The sequence below is a fragment of the Lepidothrix coronata genome, unplaced genomic scaffold, assembly GCF_001604755.1.
Source record: "Lepidothrix coronata isolate B3197 unplaced genomic scaffold, Lepidothrix_coronata-1.0 Scaffold65, whole genome shotgun sequence".
Classification (NCBI taxonomy): Eukaryota; Metazoa; Chordata; class Aves; order Passeriformes; family Pipridae; genus Lepidothrix; species Lepidothrix coronata.
In genome coordinates, this window is record NW_016690245.1 from 1182663 (window position 1) to 1208732 (window position 26070).

At 38.9% G+C, this 26070-nt stretch overlaps 1 protein-coding gene across 6 annotated transcripts in view; it reads right to left on the reverse strand.

Moving 5' to 3' along the window:
* Positions 1-26070, reverse strand: part of LPIN1 (lipin 1) — an 80540-nt gene that overhangs the window by 21272 nt on the left and 33198 nt on the right. For 5 of the 6 annotated variants that reach the window (XM_017818091.1, XM_017818090.1, XM_017818092.1 and 2 more), the window contains 10 exons: positions 17014-17214; positions 15627-15722; positions 14084-14421; positions 13565-13684; positions 12365-12472; positions 8201-8330; positions 5982-6291; positions 4432-4525; positions 3089-3276; positions 2050-2143 (listed from right to left, as the gene is read on the reverse strand). In XM_017818091.1, the coding sequence (XP_017673580.1) occupies positions 2050-2143; positions 3089-3276; positions 4432-4525; positions 5982-6291; positions 8201-8330; positions 12365-12472; positions 13565-13684; positions 14084-14421; positions 15627-15722; positions 17014-17214 (1679 nt within the window). The remainder of the gene's footprint in view (positions 1-2049; positions 2144-3088; positions 3277-4431; positions 4526-5981; positions 6292-8200; positions 8331-12364; positions 12473-13564; positions 13685-14083; positions 14422-15626; positions 15723-17013; positions 17215-26070) is intronic. The other variant, XM_017818093.1, reaches the window with a different exon arrangement.

Genomic DNA, 26070 nt, shown 5'->3' on the forward strand with positions numbered 1-26070 from the left:
CTCAGGGCCCCATCCAACCTTGTCTTGAACACTTCCAGACACGGTGCATCCACCACTTCTCTGGGCAACCTGTTCCAGCGATTCACAGTAAAGGATTCCTCCTAACATCTAATCTAAATCTTTCCTCTTTTAGTTTAAAACTGGTCCTCCTTACCCTATCGCTATCAGCCCATGTAAAAAGTTGCTCTCCTTTTTCCTAAGCTCCCTTGAAGCAGAAAAAAGCTGCAATGAAGTCTCCCCAGAGCCTTCTCTTCTCCAGGCTGAGCAGCCCCACCCCTGTCATCCTGTCTTCATAGGAGAGGTGCTCCAGCCCTCTGATCACACCTTTGTGTCCTTCCTTCAGACTTGCTCAAACAGGTCCATGTCCTTCCCGTGCCGGGGACGACAGACCTGGACACAGCACTGCAGGTGGGGTCTCACCAGAGCAGAGTAGAGGGGCAGAATCACCTCCCCTGACCTGCTGGCTACACTGCTTTGGATGCAGCCCAGGATGTGGTTGGCCTTCTGGACTGTAAACACAGACTTTTGGCTCATGTCCCACTTTTCATTCACCAAAACCCCCAAGTCCTTCCCCGCAGGGCTGCTCTCAATGACTTCATCTCCCAATCTGTACTCATGCCTGGGATTGCCTTGACCCAGCCACAGCACCTTGCATTCGAACTTGTTGACCTTCATGGGGTTCTCATGGGCCCATTTCTCAAGTTTGTCCAGGTCCCTCTGGCTGGCATCCCTTCCTTCTGTTGATTCAACTGCACTACTCAGTTTTGTGTCATCTGCAAACTTGCTGAAGGTGTGCTCCATCTCACAGTCTACGTCATTGATAAAGATACTGAAGAGCACCAGTCCCAAGACAGAGCCCTGAAGAACACTGCTCATTATCACCCTCCACCTGGACATAGAGCCATTGACCACAACTCTCTGGCAACCATCCATCCAGCTAATGTCCTTACTACACCTCATCACAGCATGAGCCACATTTTTTACAAGTTTTTCCATTTTTTCATCAAGGAACTACATAAAAGTCAAGGGCTGTAGTCTGTAGAATGTCAAGCTTCTGCTATTACATGTTGAACAGGGATCAACTCTTGTTACAGACAGTAGGACAATTACAGTATCCATTGTCTAGGGAAGTTGAAGCTCACACAACATTCAGAGAATATGACAGTAAGATCCTCACTAAGCACTCTTTTATTCCCAACACATTCAGTAAGCAGGTAAATACTATCATCAAATCCAAATGACTCTGTCAGGAAAGCAGGAAATGACTCACCTCAGAGCACAGAGAGGGTCAGGTAAGAGGCCATAACATACACAATACAAACTATCACCTGGTACATGAGATTTGCATAGGCAATGTCTGTGACTAAGGGTAGCCAAACCTCTAAGTGCAGCACAATGCCATGATGTCTCCTCTATCCTCTAACACTGTTTGCCAGGTGTAAGGTTTTAAGTTAAAGAGTCCTTCAAATAGCTGCATCTGCATATGGCATAGACTACAGTGCTGCCCTGCTGCTGGCAATATAAACATGAAATAATCTTAGCCTTGCAGAAATGTAAGTATCATACTCAGTGGCTGAAGTTTGACAAGTCTTGAAAAGCAATGCCTCCAGACAGGTATATTAGCAAAATATTCAGTACATACAAAAAAATTGCTGGGTACTGAGTGACTGCAAGCAGACTGACACATCCCTGCAAATATTAATTATTCAAACTGGCTCAGGGCAAGCCTTAGCAAGTTCATATCATATTTAATTTTTACTCTGTCAATTGAGTGTGAATACTATCAGCATTTAATAGCAGCTTCTTGAAATTCAAATTGTGTCAGTTAGCTCTAATAGGTCATTTGAAACTGCTCTTTACTTTCAATTTAATGGAGGAAAGGTAACTAGAAGGGGCTGAATTCACCATGGAATTGAATCTTTCTGGATGAATCCAAGCTACAGACATTCAAAACCTGTTTTTCAGCTATGGCTAAACTGATCTAATGCACTGAAGTGCCACAGAAGTGTCTGTTATAACAGTAATTTTTTTTTTCTGAAATATACTTACTTATTTCCAATCTTAACCACAAGGTTAGGGTCATCGATGATAGCAGGATTGTCCACAAACTGCTGATATGTGACTGCATGTTCTAAGAATTCTTCTGTGGGGGAAAAAGTTACATTTGTAAAGCATGCGTTTATAGATGCCTGAGATGGGCCAAACTAAACCTCTTGGCATCTCTCAGGTACATAGGTTTTACACTCATTATGAGGGTGCTGAAATTTAACTGTAATATGGAAGCAAGTGGTTCAGAGACTCTCACTCCTAGAAGATGCTGAGGGTTTCTTTTTTTGCTTCTGGGTGTCCTTCCTGTTCAACATACAATCTAAGTGAAAGCTCAGGGATGTAATTATGAGGGAGGAAAACCTCCTTTTAGAAAAGCTATAAAATTTACAAGTGATTCAGATAACAATATCTGAATCACAATAAATCACAGTTTTTTTGAAATGTTTTAATACAAAGCTTCTGAGCAGCAATCAGTGTAGCATTAGGCTCATATGATTTCATGATGCCACAATACTGCAGGAAGTGTAAGTCAACACATTTTGTCCTTATGCCACTGGAAGTTTAAGGAATAGAGTATTGTAGGTGATGTACTTAAAAGTTACACAAGAAATTGGAGTTGGGACAGGAACTCATGTTAAGCATTCCAACTCTCTATCCTCGTGTCCCCATTTACAGACCACCTTTTCATTCCTGACAACAGCTGTGAATTTCCTAGCTATATACTATACCAAGTGGCAAAAGCACCACTAACACTATTTTGATACAAAACATAGCACTATCAGGAAATAAAAATACCCATAAAATACTTTCAAACATTTTTGTATGTAGTGGATTACTAAAACATGTTAAAAATAGTAAGTTCTATATAAGTCTACTATTCTAAGCATAAAAAGTTCTAGAAGACTGATTATTACATGGCCAGTATTTGTCTTCTCAACACGTTTTTGAGCACAGCCACAGGAGGGCTCTGCAGCCTCAGGCTGCGATGCTCAAACCTGGCTGCCAGCAAATGCCCGCAATTCAGAAAATCATTCTGTACCTTTGGTTATCTCTTTGTTGTCAGTAAGGCCTCCACAGAGAGAAATGGCAATGGAGGGCAAATCCCGAATTCCATCCGAGGTGCTTTCGGCTCCACTGTCAACACCTGAGCTCCCAACAGACTGTGGAGAGTGGCTGGCTGACCGCGGCCCCGTGTCATTCGCGCTCTTACTTTGGACATTATCCCCACTGGAAAAGAAAAATCAGGAATTCAGTCTTCATGTATTCCTTCCCAAATTCACTTCCTCTGACAAGCACTGTATAACATGTGGTGCATACTAAGATTAAAAAAAAGAAAAAAAAAGAAAGTAAAAAAATTCATTCAAATTTTACAGCACATGGGAACAAGAATAATGCAAATTAAATAATAAACTAATACGTTTAATTATATAAACTGATAGCTAAAACCAAACAAAAATGTGCATGTTTGTGTATTTATGTGTCATGTATCTATAAATAAAACACTCAACATATAAACTACTGGGATTAAAATTTTAAGAAACAATAAATCATTATGCTAACTTAAAATTTTTGTATAGATGAGATAATTATTACAAAATTCAAGCTCATCAAACTGCTTTTCACTCCAGATTTATAAGAATGCATTTAAGAAATTTTCAATCTGACATTTTCTCCATATTACTAATCTTTTTCAGTTTTATTGAAATGTTAATATTACAATAGCTGACTTTAAGCAAACAAATAAGAAAAATAAAATACACAAGCTACTTTAGTTATTGCTCAATGACTTTAGTCAAATGACTAGAGTATGATGTGGAAAGAGAAGCTATAAATGTTACAAGAGGATCTAATAAAGATCAGAATGAGTTGGAAATCGTATGCTCAGGGTGCAATATTTTCACATATAACTCTGTCATGCATCTTCCAGAAATTATTTTCTCACATTCATATTTATAGGTGATCACCCCCAGTAGAGCAACACTAGAGCAAAAATTTTCTGCTAATACTGTTAACAGTAAGATATGTTCTTCATGGTAATAAGCCAGGACACGGGGATAAATATATCCCAAAGCCAACTGCTCTCCAAAGACATGTGAGTAGCACTCACAAATATCGGTGTACATTACATAATGATCTACAATCTATATATGATGCTTAATTGACCAAAACAGAAAACAAGCTGCAAGCACACTTCTCAGGCCCAAATGCAGCACCTTCCAAAAGCTCTAATATTCCTCTCTACAGGGTTTTATTTTCCTTCTACCTTCATCTCTGCTTGGACTCTGAAAAAGAGGTCTTATCTGTTTGGCAATGAGTTTGATCTAAATATGGAAGGTGTCAAGAGCTCTTTAAAAAGTAAAAATATAAGAAAAGAACTTATACTTCTTGGGGAAATAAAGTGCAGCAACTTCTGGATCCATGTCAGTGAGGTCATCTAAATAGACACCATCAGCACCAAGATGTCGGCTTCGTTTGTCTGTAAAGAACAGCACAAATCAGCCTATTAAGATTTTCTGAGTAACAATCCAGAGCTGTTATTACTGTTTAACTATTCATTTTAACATTGAGAAATCAGACAAGTTATAACAGTTTGTAAACTGTATTTGTACAGAATGGTACTGCCAAAAATTTCAAAACAGGTTGTTCAAACTATGAATACACAAAATGGGACAGCAGAGGACTAGTTTTGAGACATCCTGAAGACTCCCTATGCCAGACATGATCACCAGGAATCAGAAGTCAGTGGTCACTGCAAGAAAACAGCAAGAGGAAAACCTTCTAAGTATTTGCATAGGCCTACTGTCACAGTATGGCAGTCAGAGCATTTAATCTCCTAATCTTCAATCCCTCCTTGCAGAAGGGATGTAACAGACTAGACTATAGCCTCTAACACACTATAACTGGCTTGTAAGGAGACAACTCACTGTTGAGCACATACAACTGATGTGCTGTCTGTGCACATGCACCATTGTAGGGGACAAGACAACGCTCTTAAGTCTCACAAGGACCAACACACAGAGCCATCGCTGTCCTGTTATTGCTAGTACATCTAGACAAGTAACCAGTGCGGGGACAAAAACTAATTTGGAATTGATTCTCAAATGCACAACCTCTCACTATCCCAATTTTCAACACCAAACATCAGAAAAGTAATTAGAAAAAAGTTATGCAAATACTTAATAGTAAGCAGACTAACACATCAGTTTTTTTTGTTTTCAGAGACAGTGGAAATGCATGGGGAAGAAGCTAAGAAACTTGAATGTTTACTGATTGAAAAGCAGCTGCACAAACTAGACTTATGTAAAGCTTATATAATCATAGAATGAGTGCTCTAAAACAGATAATTTGTAAGCAAATAAATTTCATGTGAAGATTGTAACACTTGTTATAAAATATCATTAATATAGAGCCCAGAAATTAGGAAGTAGAAAAGTAGATGGAGTTATATTTCACATATTCAGGACACGATATTTACCACACAGAACTGAAAAGGCTCATGTGAAACAAAAGCACCTCATTTTAAGGCAAAACTGCTGTTTGTGCCAAAGACATACTACAGTGTTTTACTAGAGCAGAGTTTCCACAGCTATTAGCAACATATAACTCAGCTGAACCAGCAGATCCACACAGAGTGAAACCCCTGAATCTATCAAACATGAGTGAAATTCAAGCAAGTTTTGCTCACAGTCTTGCTCATATGCACAGAGCTGCCAAGAACTCCAGACCAAGGAGAATCTTCTAATACATATCTCTTGTGAACAGCCTGCTGCACAAGAAGGCTGCACAAGAAGGCTCCTTCCAAACCTTACTCCTTTCCAGACCTGAAAGTGTCTCCAGGGCACAGATTAGTTTATATGGCAATAAGGTGCTTTACCACCATGAAATTTGAAGACAAAATAATAAATGTAAAAGTGCAGAATCAACAGCTTTACCTTTCTTTCTTGAAGGGGAATCTGTCTTGCCAGTTGGTTGGGTTGAGCAAGCTGCAGCTTGTTTTATTTCTTCATTGGCAGGCAACGGTGGTACAGCTGCTCCTGGCGACTCTGTCTCTGGCTTATTTGTCTCAACTGGTAAGGGCTCACTTTCATCAGCAGTTGCTGCATCTGCTTGTCCAAGGGCAGGCGAAGGAGACACTGTATTAAGCTCCTCTACGGGAGAGTTCTGGATGACCCGAAAGTGAGTGCTTTCAGAAGGATTTACGTCCACTACGCTGGGTTCCTTTGCTTTGAGCAAAGAACTGGCCTGTGAGGAAAATTAAACAGATTATTATAAAGAAAAGCTCTTAAAAAATGCAACAGCCAGAGTTTAACCTGTTCGGTTCACTCCAGTGAGATGAGATTCTCAAGATAACCAACTACAGCAGAAAGCCATCACTAACTGAGATGGAGACTACAGTGCACAAATGACCTTTCTGCTGTGTGTTTGCTTGCACAAAATTCATCTGCATCTTGGGGCCAGGAAAGATTTGTTCTGCAATCTGCTCTACAGTCTTCATTTTCCACTCACCTGCACATCCCACCTCCCACCCTGCCTTCCTCCCTTCCTGTGAAAATCTTGGCTTTCCCTCAGGAGGTAACCCTGACAAACAGGAAGGAGAAAGCAGTGCAGACTGAAGTCCTTGCACAATCAGGGTGCTCTCAGGCACCAGGACACTGTCATTCATCTATACCCCAGATTTAGACTTTAAATCACTTTATAGGAAAAATTTCAGATCGTCTCTGAGTGTGGGATAGGAAGTGTTCTTACAGAGGGGAGCTGAACTACAGCAGCAGCTGTATAGATGCTATAACCTTCACGTCATAGCAAACAAACAACTCTTACATGAAGAACAACAGCATCCAGAGTATAACTCCCAGTTCAGGTATGGCCAGATCAACTCAGAATAGCTTGTCTAAGGACACAGACAGGGACTTCAGAGGCAAAAGCCTCCAGGAATCAGATTTGCAACACACACCAGGCTGTGTTACTGGAATAAAAAAGATATGCCTAAATCTGCTGAGAAACCCTAAATTCTAGACTGCAAATGCCAACTTGAAACTCCTGCATGGACCTGTGCACTTAAATCAGTTCTCTATGAGCAGAAAATGGCTCCCAATTTTCTTCTAATACACATGAGGAGGAAAATAACACAGAGCTGATGGTACAGCTCATCCTTGGCCTGTTAAAGAAGAGACCAGAACTCTTCTGAAGAAACTAAGAATTCAGGATTCCCATCCCTGCTTTTGTCACTAGTTACAAACAGTGAATTAAAGATAAATTATAATAGTGCCATAACTCTGGTGCCATCGCCAGAACACAGAAGCCTTCTTTCTGAGCAAGATACCCACTGCCCTGGCCTGCAAAGCAGGATTTTCTTTTTTCTTTATACTGTGTGTGTGACCCCATCTCTCCTGCATTCCTGTCTGCAGAGAAGCCAGCCTTCAGCAGGAAGGGCCAAACCCTGCACCATCCTGGCCCCCACAGTTGCAGTATTCCACTGAAACCTGACCTTTATTTCTCACACCCTAGGGCAGGCATAATAACTCCCATTTTCCCTTTCCCACAGCAATGCTCTGACTCTACAGCCATCCCAAGGAGCTGACAGTATCTGAGGGAATTGCAGCGTCCACAGCTGCCACAGTCACTGTGCAGCACAGGAGACAATGCTGCTGGGACACTGCAGATCCCACCACCTAACTGGGCCAAATGGCACCAAGCCAGTCCTCTCAGCCAAGAGAACAGCACGTCTGGGCATGCAGAAATACAGGTGTTTCCGGATGCTTATGTACTCAAGGAACACATTTTAATTTTTGTGATGCATACTGCAAACACCAAGCACCTAATTTCCATCTTAAGGCCATTTATGAATTTCAATGATTTACCAAAGGACATTGGGTATGATTTTATCTGGTTTTTACACTTGTAACTTTTACAAGACTAAGTCTTAGGTGCTTCTTAATTTTCTACTGTATATCATCAGTATTGAGAACATCCATGGCGTAAGATCCAATACCTCCTAAGGAGTAAGATGCAATTCTCTTACATAAAAAACTGTAATTTTATGTAAAACAAGGATCCATTCTCTCTTCAGCAGTTTGCAGTAGAATAAGTAGATGTGCCCCATTAAAGCACAATAGATGCTAGCAGGAATTAAACAAGTTACGTTGTATACCTTTGCAGCCTGGGGTAGCTCTCCCCATGCCCAGTGCATGTGGGGATTATCCTTCAGTCCACTTCTGTCCATAGGTTTACTAACTAATTCTGAGTCACTCTGAGGAGTAGGAGGGCGTGAATCTGATTGGCTAAAGAAAAACAAAAAATGTTACAAAACCAAAAGTAACCACAATGCACTAAGCACTTTCAAAACTGATATCCACCAACACAAAGCACTGAAGATTGAAATAATCATGAGCCAACTGAAAGTACAAAAGGATGGCAAAATAGTTAAACAGTTCAGGATCCTCTGATACTGGCATTCAGAGTTCTCATCCATTTTATAGTAAGTGCTGTTAAGGAAGTAGGATTTGAGAAGCTGAAAGAGATGGAACAAGAACACTGGACATGAACATTTCTGGAGGATTTTTGGTTTTCTGTATGGAAAAAAAAATGTGGATGGTACCAGCAGCAGTAGATGAATAGTTGTTAGTATTGTTATAGTGGATGTGAAGTGCAGAAATTACACACTTGCATCAACAAAACACCTCATCCTGACTAAGTAATAAATTAGCCTAAGTAATCCAGTTGACTCCTTTATACTAACTTGTTCATGTTTATATGGAGAACAGCAGGAGACCTACACAGAGAATTTGATCCCTTCAGTTCAAATATAGTTAACTATTTGTTTTGAGAACTACCTAATATAAACTATCTAATAATTAATTAGTAAATTATCAGCTTGTAGCATATTTTTAATGTGGTGAAGACAATAACATGATGTCAAGTCAGTCATTAATAAACAATGATTCACTGATTTTAAGGGCAACAGGAAAAATTCTGATTATCTACTCTGTCTTTCTGCATAACATAAGTCATAGAATTTCACTCAGAACCCCCTAAACAAAGCCCATTATTTTTTGTCTGGGCCATAACTTGTGTTGGTATACTCATCCAATCCCGATTTAAAAACTACAAAAGCTACAAAAGAATCCACAACATTCTGAAGTCAAAGGTCCAGACTGAGTTACTTTCACTCTCAAACACAAAAGGCTTCCTATCTCATGAATTTCCTAACTTAATGAAGGTAAAATCACAGAATCATAGAATGGTTTAGGTTGGAAGGGACCTTAGAGATCATCTAGTCCAACCACCCCGCGGGGCACATGGCAGGAGACTGGGTTGCTCAGAGCCCCACCCAGCCTGGCTTTGAACACCTCCAGGAATGAGAAGTCCACAAATTTTCATGGCATCCTGTTCCAGTGCCTCAACACCCCCTGACTGAATAATTTCTTACCAAAAGTCCAACCTAAACCTACCCCCTTTCAGTTCAAATCCATTACCCCTTGTCCTGTCCCTACATGCCCTTGTGAAAAGTCCCTCTCCCTTTTAGTTACTACTCTAAGGTCTCCCTCTTTCAATGAAAGGCAGTTATGTAGAGCTATCTGGTAGGGAGTTCATTGGTCACAGCAAAATGATTACTCACACTCACATCTGAAATAACATCAATCTAATTATCTACTTTATTCACTGTTTTCACCTATACTGCAATAAGATACATTTTGAATATGGACAAATGCTATGACTTTTTAGCTACAGATATTTATGTTACCTAATTAAATTATAAAACTTATAAGCCATACCGCTGTGGCACATCTTTTTAGGTCCTAAGAATTTCAAGTTTTTATCAGTCCTTAGGGTATAACCTACAATTTGACAGATGAAGGAATAAATACAATGCAATTTTAAGTATTTTCAAGCTCTAGGAATTCAAGAAACTCTTAGTGGGTTTTTCAAAAACTTCTACATTTCCCACTGAAAGTTTTTTAGGATTTGCAGTATTTTCCATGCTTAGGGGCATTGAACCTTTGGAAATCAGGACCCTGGGCACCTCAGAAAATCTCAGCAGGCAATAATGCTTTAAGCCAAAACCACTTTTTTAAAGAAGTCTTGTCACTTCATAACTTACCTAATCTGTGCACTACAGCCATTTCAACCTTCAGAATACCTTAGAAAAATCTCTAGTCTGGCTTTTGGAGTGTGTTTAGGCAGGTTCAGTTAGCCAACCTGAGAGAACAGAGGTATTGTTTCCATTTCAGCTAGAACCTCTGCATTTTGCAGTGAGAATACTGATTTGGGGTGGAGAGAAACCTGGTCTTTTCCATAATTTTCATGGAAAGTACAGTTCCCTTGTACACACAGCTGAGTAGGGAAGAGCCCAGGCTGTTACAGAGCACCATGATTTACATTCCCAGACATAGACATGCAAGTACCAGAACTATGGCACTTGCACATGTGTGTATGTTAAAGCAGGTAGAGTTCTGCTCTGTGAAGGCTCTTGCTGGAAAAGGCTGTTTGATGATCCATGCACACATCTGGGTTTGTCTTGGGCAGAACTATCTCTTGCAGTTCCTCTGCCCTTAAGTTAGGGACTGATCCAGCCCAGCTGAAATTCCCTAGCTTTGCAAAGATTGCTGAGATATTTCAGATCAAACTAGAGCCACCCATCCTGGCAACACTGCACAAGCAGGAAGGGAGACTTCAGCCATTTAGATCAGCATCTCTGATTCACATCCCATAAACGATGAATGCTTGTGTCACAATCCTATGTATTCCTTAACAAGCTATGATTGCACTTAATCTAATTCAATGTCAAAGAACAAGGAACTTGGCCTGTAGTTGGCAGTTCTGCAATAGTAAACCATGATGACCTCTGCAGTGTTTTCCACTGGAAGAAAAAAGATCTCTGAGAAAGCAGAAGTGTAACCTGAGAAAAAGTCCCATCTTGACTGATGACAAATAACCTGTGAAAACATAGTCAGAAGGAAAGAGGCCTATGCCATGTACACAGCATGCTCACAGCAATAACTGAGAGCCTCCACACCTCCTCTTAGGTCAACATAATAGAGCTTCTTATTTCACATGGAAGGAAAAAATTGCTGAAAGACCCACCAGGCATTTATTTCAACAGTTGCAGACACAGAGAAGGCCCCGCTCAGACAAGTTACTACAGCACTTTAGCTATCTAGACTCTAAGGCAGGTGAACTCCAGAGGAAAGTCCATGAAGCAACACAGAGCACACCACTCTTCCATTCCAACCTGTGCAACTGCCCTTCCTTGCAATAGAAAACACTAAGGCAAAGAGCTTTGAATATCCCAGGATCTCACTTTGACTTGGTGCTGCAACACAGTCAGGGGCAGACCTAGAAGCTGAGAAAACCTCAAGATTATCAGTTCTGATACAGCCTTAGGCACCTAGTACAGCAACTATGTTGAGATAATGAATGAGCAATTTAGCCTGATCTATTATTCAAAGCTTTCCCAGCATTAATGGAGATTTGTAGAGGTCGTATTCAGACATCTACTTTAAATTTTTTAACTGAGTTGCTGTGACCTCTCTCCTCTGACTTAATGGAGAGAAAGGGCCTGACTGTAGAATCTTGAGACTTCTCAAATTTAAGATAACACAAAATGTGTCTGTATCCAATTTTACCTTTGTAGAAAAGAGTCCACCCTCAGAGGAATCCTACCTACAGAGAAGGTTTAAGTCTTAATCTCCTAAACCTCTGACAGGATGCCTTACCTATTGTGTCATCTTTATTCTGCAATGTTCTCCCCCAGTCCAACTCAACACACAGAAACTCTTCCCCTCTCCCAAACCAGGGAACAAAGGAAGAGGAGTTTTCTTTCAGCACTGGGCTCCTCCCATTACAAGTTTTTCATTTCTTATTGATCACTTAATCTCTGAGGCTTTTGTTTTGCTTTTACTTTTGCAACCTATGCACAAGCAAACAACTCAGGAAAACCATGGGATAAAAATGTCATTAAAATATACGCTGACTGTAAAAAGCTACATGGAAATGTCAATCTTCAGAGGAATATAAGTTTTCACTAGTTATGTTCTTCCTTTTTGGTGTTTTTATCATCTTAATCAACTTGAGTTTTAACCCAGGTTCTATCAGCCATCATCACTGAATGGATGATTCAACAAGGTAACTCCAGTCAAAGCCCACAAAGAAGCAAGGAGAGGACGTGGTTTTCAATGTCACTTTCAAAGCATCGGGGTTAGCAGTAAGTACAGTTATAAATTCAATGAAGTTCACTGAGTATTAATGTGTTAAAAGTGTATTAATGTGTTAAAAGGAGTAAAAAGCAGTCCAGAAAAGAGGACAACCGTTCTACCTGTCTGGAAGAGAAAAGTGGGAAGATTGTTGAGGACAAGAGTTAGATAGGCCTCCATCTGCTGGAACAGTGAGGAGAGAGGTTTGCCCTGCACAATCTATAGGCTTACTGGGCAGCAAAGCATGTTGGGAGAAAGAAAAACAGTGCTGATTAACATAAACTCTTTGTGCATTAGCTACATGAATGCTGAATTTACATCTAGAGTTTTCAAAATCCAGAATACTGCAATCAACAAACAAACAGAGCACGCAGTTCCAAAAGCCATCGAAAGGACAGAGCGCTGACATATGCTATCATCAGACTGGTGAGGTTAATCACATTAAGCTTTACAGGCAGAGGAGAAAGTTTCTTGCAGAGTGCAATTCAAAACATTTAAATTGAGTCCTTGCTCTGAAATAATCTCCTCACAGTCCCTTCCTCTGCCCCTCAACTACAGAGGCAGGATATTGAGATTAGACTTCTTAGCATAAGGTTTTGTGAATATTGCTGTACTCCAGCAGTCTGCATGGAGGATGTGGAGCACACGTGCATGGGGGCACACACACAGTATAATTGGAATTATAATGCAATGCACGTTAAGCAAAAATTACCCCTTTTTGCCAGGGTTCCACAGACAAGAAAGGAGATCTGAGATGCTCTGATTTGACATGAAAGGTATACACATGCACACAAATACACATACAGGAAAAAGCAAGCAAATTACTGTACGTGTCCTCTTCACAATAAATATTCCATGTCTATACTAAAAGGGACATGAAAAGCTCATATTCTTATTCGTTAAAAAAATCTTACTTTTATACATCAATTCCAATCTTTATTACACTCAGAGCACTAAAGACTTATAGACCTGCATCCACTAAAGTCTTTACAAGGTGTGTGCATCAGGCAAACATTCACATTTCACAAAACATTCATCCTCTCAACAGTATTTATAAACAAACAGTGACATTAACAGATAAAAATATTTTTCAGAATTTGTAGACCTGCATTTGTATGCATACATTTGCTGAATCAAGGACAAAGCTTACCTGAAGTTTTGGTACGCTATCTGAATGCAATTACAGAATGCATCTAACAGTGGTCAGTGACCATGTTTGATATCAAAATTTTTAGTATGACTTTACTTACACTGGCATAGAAGACATAATGGAAAAAAGAAGATGAAGGTACTACCTAGGATTCTAGTATCAGAAAAAGTACCTTTGAAGAGGTGACCATTCTCCATCTGAACGAGGGTAAGGTGCAGACTGAGAAAGCACAGAAACTGCAGGAGCCTTTATGTCAGAAACATCATCAACAAACACATCCGGAACAGGGATCCTAAGTATGGGGAAAGATGTGACATTTAAAAAGCACATCTGAATACTGAATTGTCATATACATCAGATAATAAAAAAACCCTACTACATCTGAATACTGAATTGTCATATACATCAGATAATAAAAAAACCCTACTGCAGAGAAGAACTAAAAGGAGATAGAGAAATGTTATGTTTCAAACCTTCTAGTTCACAACACCACAGAGGATTCTTCTTATCTTTTCAATGTCATTTTCATTACTTTTGTTACTACATTCCCAATAGCTCTCTAGCCTAAAGCTTTTTTCTTAAAGTAACATGTTCATCACCCATGTGTTCTAACTTAGAAATTACTGTTGGAAGTCATGGCATGGAACATTAACCCAGGTTTCCATTACATATCTTAATTCCAATGCAATACCTTGAATTGTCCAATGGTTCTTTTTCTTCCTCTGAGCTAATCTCTATAGGAAACATGTCTTCATCTTCTGATGTATCTCCATGTGTGTCTTCTCTTTTTAAGCTGTCTATTTTATGGGTAGACTTCCTCCTCTTCTTCCTCCTTTTTTTCAAAGAGCTAGAGACTGGAGGTGTTTCAGTAGAAGGCTGGGATCCATGGGCTTGGGTTGGTAATTGTGAGGATGCACTGGTGTCCAGGTTTCTTATCCTGTCTATGGAATTCCTCTTCAGCTGAGATTCCATTAAAGCAGTTCCCTCAGACAGAATGGGAGATGTGGAGAGATGATAAGGAATTACCTCCTGGAAAAGAAAAAATTCAAACCATGAAACATATTAGTTCTTCCACCAGTCATAGAACTGGTTCTAAAACCTATGGACAACTACCAAAATATAAGTCATTTATTCCTCAGCTCAGCATGCTTCTATGGCATATGGAAATTGTTCCACAGCTGCATCTCCTTAGGCAAGCCAGGAACAATACCCTTAATAAAGAGCATCTTCTGAGCATCTAACATTGGCCAGGTTGTGGCATGAGTCTCTATCCACCTCATGCTAGACAAAGAGCAGAAACAAAATCTTAGTTTACAACCTGAGCATTTTGTAAAATCCAATTCCCCCTCACAACTCAGATGACACATAGTAGTCAGACAGGTCAGTGGTTTATAACTAGGTCACAAAAACATCCTGCTATTCAATCATATATATACACATCTCTAAATACTCATGGAAGTATTTCCAGCAATTTTCAGTCACCAAATAGCTGTTGCCACATAAAAGTTTTAAAATAAAGATATAGGAATGAATACTGCACATGCACACAGCTCTCACCTGAAACTAGTACTATCATACTCAGTATAAGAATTTGAAAACTCATCCTGCTCTGGACATGGACAAAAATTTTTGGGGATATCTGAGGAGAAATGCCTGAAAAATTTTCTTATGTTACATTAGGTGTGGACTACTCAAAATTAATGTGACCATAACTTATATACATTAGTATTTAACCACAGCTTAAAAGCAGACATTCTCACTTAAATATAATTCCACATGAATAATAGTTGTGAGATCATGTTTACAGTGAGTACCAGAATTAATCTGTGAACAGATGTTTACAGAGCATGTGCACTTTTACTGGCAGTCTGTCTGAGTGCATGTGTTCAAATTAAAGATTTCCACAAAAAATCAGATCCTTGGACATTAATCTCTGTTGCACACAACTTTGGAGCATGTGAACTCTGTACATGCCATTTCTGTTCACACACTGGTATGCATGGTTTATTTTTCAGTTACATGTTAACTTTAGATTTTTTCCAATCTCAGCAACTCAAAGAAATCCCAAAGTAAGAGCATAGCATTTAATCTCCATAGCTGAAAATTGTCCAGAAACTTTCAAAATTATGAAATGGGTAAAAGTATATTTTTTCAACAAAATTCCTAAAATCAAAACTGACTCTGAAGAGCAGGCATTGAATTTTTAATGAATTAAAAGTACTTTTGACTCTTACCTGATCATTATCGGTCTCCTGCACAAAAAAGGCCTCCCCATTGTCTCCTAGTTTCATGTGCAAATCTACAGCCTCTCCATTAATTTCTATGTCAACCTGGAAGAAAATAAATATATTCTCATATGAAAAGAAAGTTATTTTAGGTACACAGTTCCTGTTCAGCTGTCCTTCTGCTGTCACTGAGCAAACTCTTCTCAGGGAAGTGCAGGAAACCTTACAATAAACATAAAACAGTAAACCTCTCTGTTTCTTCTCTTACCCCTTCACAAGGCAATCAATTACAGAAATGTTTTCCTAACTCGTTCAGCTCATTGCTGTTTTGTTCCTTTATTCAGAAAGGTTTACAGACATTGAATATTTTTAAATATAATTCTGAATGCTTCACTTGCCACACAAATCTATTTGGTCTTTTAATTCATCACCTAATTTTGAATTGTGCAAGAAGTACTTCCAAATGCAAATTCTTAATAAGCTGTCTTTCAAATTCATTAAACAGACTTCTCTGCACACTATGAGAAGTAAAAATAAGAAAAATCATTTTACATTCAATTCATGTGTCTATTTCTTCCACACATTTATCACATCACTGTACAGCCTTAATTATCTCCATTTCTTCTCAGGAGGATCTCTCTCTTTGCCTATAAACGTTCTTGCCACTAACTCCATTGTAAATTTTTTGGAAATTTGGACAAGTCTACATTTATGTTGTATTTCAGGACACAGTATTGCACAGTTACATTTTCAACTTTTACCCATCCTAAATATTGGAATTTCTTTCTGATCCATGTAAGAATTGAACAATATCCAGGTTGACTTTAGAATCTTTCTGCTGAACAATTATGGCTACATTAGAACCTAGACTGCATGTAGTTACAAATTATTTCCTAAAATAATCTGCCACCCATTACTCAACGGTAACTTCACATCTGATATAATATTGCCATGTCATTCAGCCTGGTTACATTTATTTCAAGGTCCTCACTGCTTTTTCTAGCTTCAATTAACCCCAACATTCTATTATCTGAAAATATTACTTTACTAATACCTCCTTTTTTATAATTATCATTGAACGTGTCAAAGAAATGGGTTTTAATACACAGTCACTAATAGAATCTAGTATGGGCTCAAATTAGCACATTCAAAATTTTGCTTTTTGAAAATAAACATTACAGATTTCATGGCTTTTTTTGTTTTTTGTTATAGCCAATATCTCATAAATTATGCTCTGAAGTGCAAGAATTAGTAACAACCACTTTAATTGAACCCTATCTTAATTCAGGCGTGTCTAAAGAAAACCTTGGTTAGCAGACCACAGCACATTCGGTTACCTTCATGCTATTAGAGCTAACTCACGAACAAAATATACAAAAATTCTCAGTTTTCTTACCACTTTCTCCCTAGAACGCAGAACTCCCATTTTCCCAAAGCGAACATGGAAAGGGGAACACTGAAGATTTCCATCTGGCTGACGTACAACAATTATATCTATACATCCCGACAATGTGGCTGGGTTCAGTCCCTTATAGAGCTCCTTCACAGTTACAAATACTTGCCCTGCTAACTGTCCAACGTAATTCATGGTTTGGACCTGAAAGGCAAATGACAGAACAAATTAGATTCTGATCCCTGATTTGTATTTCAGAGATATTTGAGAGACAGAATCTAGCAGTAGGGTATCCTCCTCTTTCACAAATTAACAATTTTACACAGAATCAGGATTTCCCACCTGATTTATTTACAGCTGATGCATGTTTGTAAAGAGCTTTTAAAAGAAAAAAGCAAATGAGATCTTGTAAGTCAGCAAATTGTAACAACTTCAAAAGTTCATTAAAATCAGTTGCCTACAAAACCACTGTCAGACTTTAGACTCTAAAGCTCTTAAATATCTCCAATTATCTCTGAAGAGAGAAGCATTACTTCCAGAATAACATCTCCTATCATTTATTGTGCCATCAACACCAAATATACTTTTCTCATTATTTCCACAGGCTTTTAAGGGCAGGACAAGTGAATGGTTTTAAGCAGATCCAATTTTCCACTGCACTGAAGTCAAAGACTATTTTCCCACTTTACAGGGATTTCTCCCATTTGAAGATTATTATAATGCATACAGACAATAGATATGCATTAAGGTTGGACAAGCAACCTTCAATCCAGAGTGTTTGAACATTGGACTACTTCCTAATGCAACTTCACTGTTCTTGTTTCAAACACCCTTTTAGTATCAGCAGTTTTATTAAAAATCAGACGTGTTGATGGCTGAAGTTATTGGCTTTATTTCTCCTGCTCCTGGATTTCTTTAGTGTTTAGTATTTAGCACTTAGCTTGCTGCTTCTACTCTGCTAATGCACATCCTATTTAATACATTTAGACCCCCAGACATGACAGCATAGACATATTTATAGGATGAAAAAGACTTTTAAGGGCTCTCAAAATATAAGTGAATTGAAGCAGATACCATTCTGAACAGTACAGATTTTAAGGACTTCCAGTGTCTATTGTTTTCATTATTTTTCCAACACCTCTTGCAGATTCCAAGGCATTGGTTTCTGCGAAGTCCTTGCACACTCAGCACAGAGCACAAAACTTACATACAAGTTCTTTGGTAGGCTGTACTACATCACCTGGACATTACTAAAAGAGACACTTGCATGATGGACAATGCTAAAACTCCCACTGATGGTGACAAGAACAGAATTGAGCTCAGAGTCTGAGACAGTCACTGTGCAGCAGCAGCATCAGCTACAATAGAGACTCTTTCAGCTGTGTTCTTTCATAAATAGCAAAAAGATGTATGAGATGTAAAAATGGCTCCAAATTTTAACTGTTATTTACAGTTATGAACAAAAAACTATTTAAAGAATACAGGGAAAGCATTACAGTAAAAAAAACAGAAAGTTAGGAAATGCTATAATTAAGGCAGGTCTCTTCATGCACTGCTGTTCTATTTAATTAATGTTCACCTGTGCTTTTTTCCAAAAAAACCTAGGATGGACTGAGGCTTTACTTTCTTCTCTATTTCTATTTTAATACATGGGTATCAGGACACAAACCACGTATGCTCTGAAGGAAGAATTATTTATGATAGCCATCACTACATTGCCCCTGAAGAGCAATTATGGTCTCCCCATCTGACAACTGGGGGGCTGAATTACAAAAAGATTAAGATTAAAATTAGGCATTAACTTGAAAAATCACACACGGGTTTTTTTTAAGTATTTACTATACAAGATGTTGTCACAGTTTAACTCCAGTCAGCAACCAACCACCACAAAGCCACTCACTCACAACCAACTCCCCACCCCAAGCAGGATGGGAGGAAGAATCAGAATAGTGAAAATGATAAAATTCATGGCTAAAATAAAGACAGTTTAATGGGACAGAAAAGAAAGAAAATAATAATCATTACCGTAATAAATTATATAATAATAATAATGTAATAAATAATGGTAATAATAATAAGAAGAAAATAATTTCAATATACAAAACAAGTGATGCACAATGCAACTGCTTACCACCCACAGACTGATGCTCAGCCAGTACATGAGCAGCAGCCCATGACCAATTTTCCCCCCAGTTTATATTCTGGATATGACAGTATATGGTATAGAATATACCTTTGGTCAGTTGGGATCAGCAGTCCTGGCCATGTCTCCTCACAGCTTCTTGTGCCCCTCCAGCCTTCTCACTGGCAGGGCATGAGACACTGAAAAGTCCTTGGCATAGTGTAAGCACTGGTCAGCAACACCTAAACCATCGGTGTATTACCAACATTATTCTCATCCAAAATCCCAAACTGTACCATCTAAGAGGAAGAAAATTAATTGTATCCCAGCCAAAACCAGGACAGATGTTAACTAATGGAAGAATAATCCCTAAATACTGTTTGGAGAAGCCTTTCTGCATAGCCCTCAATTCAGGCACCTAGAAAGTGCCACCTACTGAAAAGCCAACAGATAAAAATTTCATGACAATTATATTTAGTTTTGCTGCACTGAACTGGTATTAGCACTTTTGGGCTCCTATTATACATTAGAAACATGCTTTCCTGACTGCTCTTTCATAGGGAATGGCACTTGAAAATCAGGCCACACTCTCTGTTGTGTCACAGAACAACAGGGTGGAACAGATTTCTAAAGGTCACCTGGTCCAAAGGACTGTCCGAAGCAGGGACAACTTGGACCACACAGCCCACAATCTTGGTCCAGCTGAGTTCTCAATGTCTTCAAGGACAGAGATTTTTCAGCCTTCCTGCACTCCTGTTCCTATGTTTGCCTGTCCTCACAGAGAAAATTTTCTTCCCGAAACCTAATTTGAATTTCCCTTGTTGCAACTTGTGCCGTTGCCTCTTGTCCTATAACTGTGCACCTCCTAATATTCCAGCTGTTTCCTCTATACTCCCTAACAAGTAACTAAATAGTCTGAAGACTAAACAAAACTAGCTTTCTCCACCTCTTCTTTTAAGTCAAAAGTTCTTAGTCTCCTAATTATCTTGGTGGCCACCATCTAAACTTTTTAACAAGATGGCACCACACAGGCACACACTTCAGTTCAGAAGTGAGCCTCCAGGGTGACAGATGTAAGGAACCTTTTAAAATTACCCCTGTGCTGTGGAAAAATACTTCAGTTTCTACTGAGGATTCTTCCAGCCTAAAGTGCAATAAGAAACACATTTCTCATTGAGCTGAGACTAAATTTAACAATGGCTACAATTAGGCTCAAAATTACACTGTATAGTTCACCCCAATTAATGATTGGATTGCTGAAGTAACAAAATTTCTAGGTGTAAAACAGCCACAACTTCCTTGGCAGGGAAGGAGCTGCTGAGACAGTATATACACCCCACTATTTGGAGAGTTATGGTCAGACAATCCAAATATGAGGACTGATGCATCCCCTTAACAAGTTACACCAGCAGGGCTCCCAAAATCATAAACAGAGAATTTTGCAAATATTCTTGTTCAAAACAAATCTTAGCTGCACTGCCTGCCCTATCTTAGGACACAGAGATTATTTTTATACTCACAAATTAAAAAATTTAGGCACCATCCTCTGACCAGCTCTGACCACGCCAACTGGCACAGTACAGCTTGCTTCCATACAGTGGAAATCTCCTATCCCTTATAAAGAAAGTGCCACATTCAAACTGCTGGTGATGGACACCTTTGAAGCTGGGCTGAACCTGACATGCAACAAAATCATTGTAGAACTAAGAGACAGACTAGGAGACTAATCACATAAACCCCATTTCCTGACAAAAATGGTTTATATTTCAAATGTAAGGAAGAAAAGATGCTGTAGTTAAAATGGGGGAGAGTTCAGAAATTAGACTCTGATGGATGTAGGTCCCTTATTCTAAGTTTTATACATGCCAATCAAAGCTAAGATTGTTTGGAGTCTGAGGTTTGTAAGTTTATACTCCAAACCTAAAGTCAGTCCATACTATGTCAGCACTCCAGGAAACCAACATTCCTCAAACCCCAGAGAGACTGCATGTGGTTTTGGAGCAACACTTCACTCTGGCCACTCCAAGAAGTCTTTCACTTACTGACCAGGCAGCAGCAACTTCAGCAATAAACATGAATTTATGTCATGGGCTAAAGCCCCTGTGCCTGTCTAATTATACTCAACTTAGTAAAACTCTTGTTCTCATACCATGCTAGTGGACATAGCATAGAATATTTTTTTTCGTGCTGGGAAAATTCAGAATTCTTTTCATCCAAGCTTGCAGCAAGAGAGAACAGTCTGTACTGTTTCTGTCAGGATTTTCAAATGGCTTGAGTTTTATTCTTTGCCAGAAGACATTTCACAGCTCTAAATAATGCATCTATTATAAAATTAAAAGTACAATTTTTAATGTAAATTTAACCAGCATCATCTACCAGGAAGCTTAGAAAATTTCCAACTCTTTTGATTCCTAAAGACAGCAGTCATTTTTCAGAATTTATCATCATGTGGAAAAATAAGACAGAAATAAATAGCTAAGTATGTCCCTTATTACTTAATTGATTTATTCACTTAGAAAAGATTGACCTAGCAAAGTTAATTCTTTAAAGTCCTGCTCTACTACATGCCACAGAAAGATCAAATGTATTGCCATCTCGATAATCCACTTCTTTCATACAGGTATACTAGACTGTCCTAATTCCACTGGAAAAGTCAGTAATTGTGCTCTTTGTGGCCCAATTTTGATTGTTTGGAGGTTTTTTTACAGCTCAACTCTTGCCCATACCTTTTCATTTTTTTTTCTTTTCTTTTCAAAAAGTAAAATACTTGAAGTCATAGGAACTAAAGGCCTTTTTTCCCTTTGCAATACCCACTGTCTCCTCAGGTGCCACAACATAATGAATAAGAGATTAGATATCCACACACATCTAAATTACTAAGGGATACAAGTACTATTCAACATGTTCTAATGTCAGGCACTTGATTTAGGTAGCATGCTGCAAGGCTAACTAAAAACTGGAGCACGCTTCCTCTGGAAGATATGGAATTTCCAACGCAGAAAATTTTGAGAAGGACAAATATCTACTAGGACTGGTTTAAGAGCAGGCAACTGTAATCTCTGGGAAAGATGTTGCTGTTCCTGTGACCAAAACAGTAAACCAAACCATATCCCATCACAGAGCTGACCATTACAATCTGGACATCTCAACTGAATCTATTTAAATTTCAAAATCTACTTCTGGTACCTTTTAGGCACAGGCCAATAAACACTCTCCCAACAATTCCCAGGCACAGCTAATGAGAGATGATGGACTGTGGACTACTCCCGTGGCCAGTTTATAAGTAGTCACCTTCTTCTAGAGGTTAAGAGAGCTTTACAGAACAGATGTAAACAGATGGTGCTAGCTGGTCTGGCCACCCAGAACAGACTTTGGCATCATTTCATTCAGTAGGAGGGATATAACATTTAGGTCCCTTTCTGTCCCTTTACTCAAGTTCTACAGTTATGACTTTGCATTGGCTTTGTAGGCCAGAAGAGAAAAATTTGCAGCACTGGTAAACATAACACAAACCAAACACTTAGCACAAGGAAAAACAACACATACAGACAGTTACACTTTTAATACCTGATGTGATGATGAGACCTTGGTCCACCACTGAAGTGGTGGGCATAAGCACAAAACAAATCAACCTAAGAACTTCCATACAACTTGTGAGATTATGAAAGGGAGACAAAAATTGATGAGCCAGTGTTCACTTAAAATACATTATTGCAACTCTGCTGCTAACACTGAAACTATGACAATTTTAATAAACCTGATCTGCCCTTGGCTTCTGTTTTAAAGATGTAAAGCTTGAGAGAGACCAGACCATATTTGGGAATCAGACTGTGGTCCTTTCAAGAGAATTATTCCACATTTACCAGAAAAAAAAAAAAAAAAAAAGTGAATGACATTAATCAAAGTCAGTGCTTATTGCCACTCTTTTACTGCATATCAAACATTTATTTTCTTGACTCTGAAGCAATTTAGTACTGAACATCAACTCCCTCTACTGCAATTAATGGAATTTTACTATTGACTTAAGTCTTTACCATATTGAAAACAGTTTCAGAGGTTATGTTCTAAAAAAGATTTATGACAAACATGTAGGGGAGAGAAGGAAATATTTTAGATGAAGATTTCCTAGATGATTTTTTTAAAATTAAGCTTAGCCCTTCAAGTCTGTACCACAAGCATAGTAACAGTGACTTCTTAAAGACAAAAGCTCATAATAACTATCATTCCATTATTTTTAAAAGAGGTACTTTTGTTTATTAGTAAGTACACATTGTACAGTCACTAAAGCTGTGTGATTGTCACATTAAAATCTCTTTATATTTTAAATAATAATTTCAGGTTGGAAACTGAAAATCATTAAGAACTTCTGAAAGCTTTTGTCTTAACTATTTGTTAGCTCCCACATCAATCAAACCCAAGGTCACTGCCATGAATTCTGATCGTACTTTTTTTGAGTAAATTCCACACCAAAGTTGTGCACTTCTCAGAGCAAAGTCAGAACCTGAATTTACTTTCTCTAGAGGAACCATGCAGACATGGCACAGGACTTTGGGAGCCCTCAGTTTAGGGCTCTACTTTCCTACAAGATTTCTACGTAGTTTTTAGTAAGTTATTAAGGCTTATATCTCAGAGGGTGTGTAACTCCCATTGATTTTAAGCAGGTATCTCATTGTGGTTGTATATCAACTGCAGTATGGCAAGCTCAATCAAGTGAGACATACACAAGCACTCTCCTTGCATATTCCTTTTTCCTGGGAAAGGAAACCTGGACACATGACCTGAAAGGGAGCCATAAGTAGCCATGACTCTGATTTGGACAAGTAGCTGAGGGAGAACTCCAGAGCACTCTGCTGAGCAGCGTGACACTGGTTGTTCTGTAAATAGGAGTGCAAACTCTGTCCAAGTCTGATTATAAGCACATTTGTTCCAGACTTCCCCACAGTCACAGCTGCATGGGACAGACCACATTCCTGCAGGTGATATGACAATAAGTCTGGTCAATCAGGAGACAGGTGCAATTCACTTGTACGTCCCACATCAGAAAGCAAAATTTGGCATGTGGCTGGCTCTACAACAAAGTAAGAGCATTGTGATTTCTCTGCCAGCCAAATCTCCAGAAATATTTTAGGATTGAGATTAAGCTGTTAGGAACTATTTGACTTCCACTACAAGTTAGCCAAGGCCAGTGCCAAAAACTGTGACTTCTCACAGCAGCCAGAGAGTCAAATGGATCAAATGTCAAACTTATCTTCCAAGCTGCTGGTCCCTCCAAAATACCACCATTCACACTCACTCGAAGACAAGGACTTTGACTTTGAGATGACTATTCATTTGGTTCTGATATTCAAATAGTTGAGACTTTACTTGGTGCAATACTTCACAAAGTTTCTGTAAAAGGCTGATTATTTTCTTGAGAGCAGGTGAAATCAAAAATTCAAACCAAAGACTCAAAACTTGTCTGTAATGAATCCTCATTTTCAAACAAATGGAGGACTGGCCAATAGCCCCACAGTCAGGGTATCAGACTGGTAACCAAGAGTCCAGGAGAATTATTTCAGGGCCAGTTGAAGTGTACAACCACAGTCCCCACACCAACCTCCCAAATGTACATTCCCCACTCCCCTAAATCTTGCCCTTGTCTCAGCACTAACATCACTAAAACCAGCTTCAAAATGAGTACTTAAATTTTATATTTTAAATGTTAAATTTCATATTTTATTATTTTAAAATAACTTCTAGCTGGATCAACAGGGTGACCTGACTCACCACATACCCATACAATTGCTACTACCAACTAAAGAGAGAAACTAAGAGTCAGTGTTGCGCAGTAAAAAGGACATCTCTATTGACTTTTCAGGCAGTCCTGAAATCATACCTCAGGACTTGCCTCCTCCTTTCCCTGAGGTTTCCTAGGAGACTTTCCACATTTCCCTTCATCTCTGTGTGCCTCAGCTCCCCACCTGTACAGTGCTTCCCTCCTCATGGAGACACTTTGAAGGAACGTACAGAAGGGCTGAGACCCCATTGGACTGACCCTGCATAAAGAGGTGCAAACTTTACAAACAATTGAAAAGTACAAACTGGTGCCTGAAAATGAGAACTTTTGAAATAGCTGGAGGATATATGGTAGGTCATGTACAGTGCTGCCCTGTGCTACTGTTCTGATGTCAGAGAGGGAACACAAATCATAATGGAAAAACAGCAGTAGCTCTACTCTATACTGACATCTCATGTGACTTGGCATCCTTTCTTTCAGCAGGACTGGAAAACAAATTTGTTTGTTAGGCTCTAATTTTACATTTTCCACATTTTTAGAGTTTAAAGTAAACTCTTACTGTATTTCAACTGTATATATGTTCACAGATAAACAAATGTGTACCTGCACATCTTCAAGTACGGAAAAGGGCCAAAGACTAAAACTTGCCCAACTCCTTACAAACAGGTCCTACTACATAAGGTAAACAAACATTATCAGGGCTACCCAAATTTGGGGCTATCACAAAAGCAGGCTATCAGAAAAGCAAAAAGTATCTAAAACCATTAAAAGCTAATTTAGCTATTTTCATGGCTTTATGCTTAAAATTATAACAATTAGGTTGTTTCCCCTCTTATCTCCTTCACTGTCTCCTCACTTTTTCTCCATCTCTCTTCATGGAAGTAGGCTCATTTTACTGTAATAGGAATTCATTCATCCAACTTCTAACAATACAATGATGACAGCACAATGTTATGCATGTACACTAAGCATTTGCCGATATCTGTTTCCTAGGACAGCAGAGATACAGATAAAGCTATCCAGAAAATAAACAACTCCCTAACACCCCCCAGACTATGCACCAAATTAGCGGGATAACAAAAATATTGAAGGGTTTTGTCTCCTTCCCCTCCCTTCACAAGATACATTTCCTTTTAGTTTTGCTTCTTGAAGATAGGGGAGA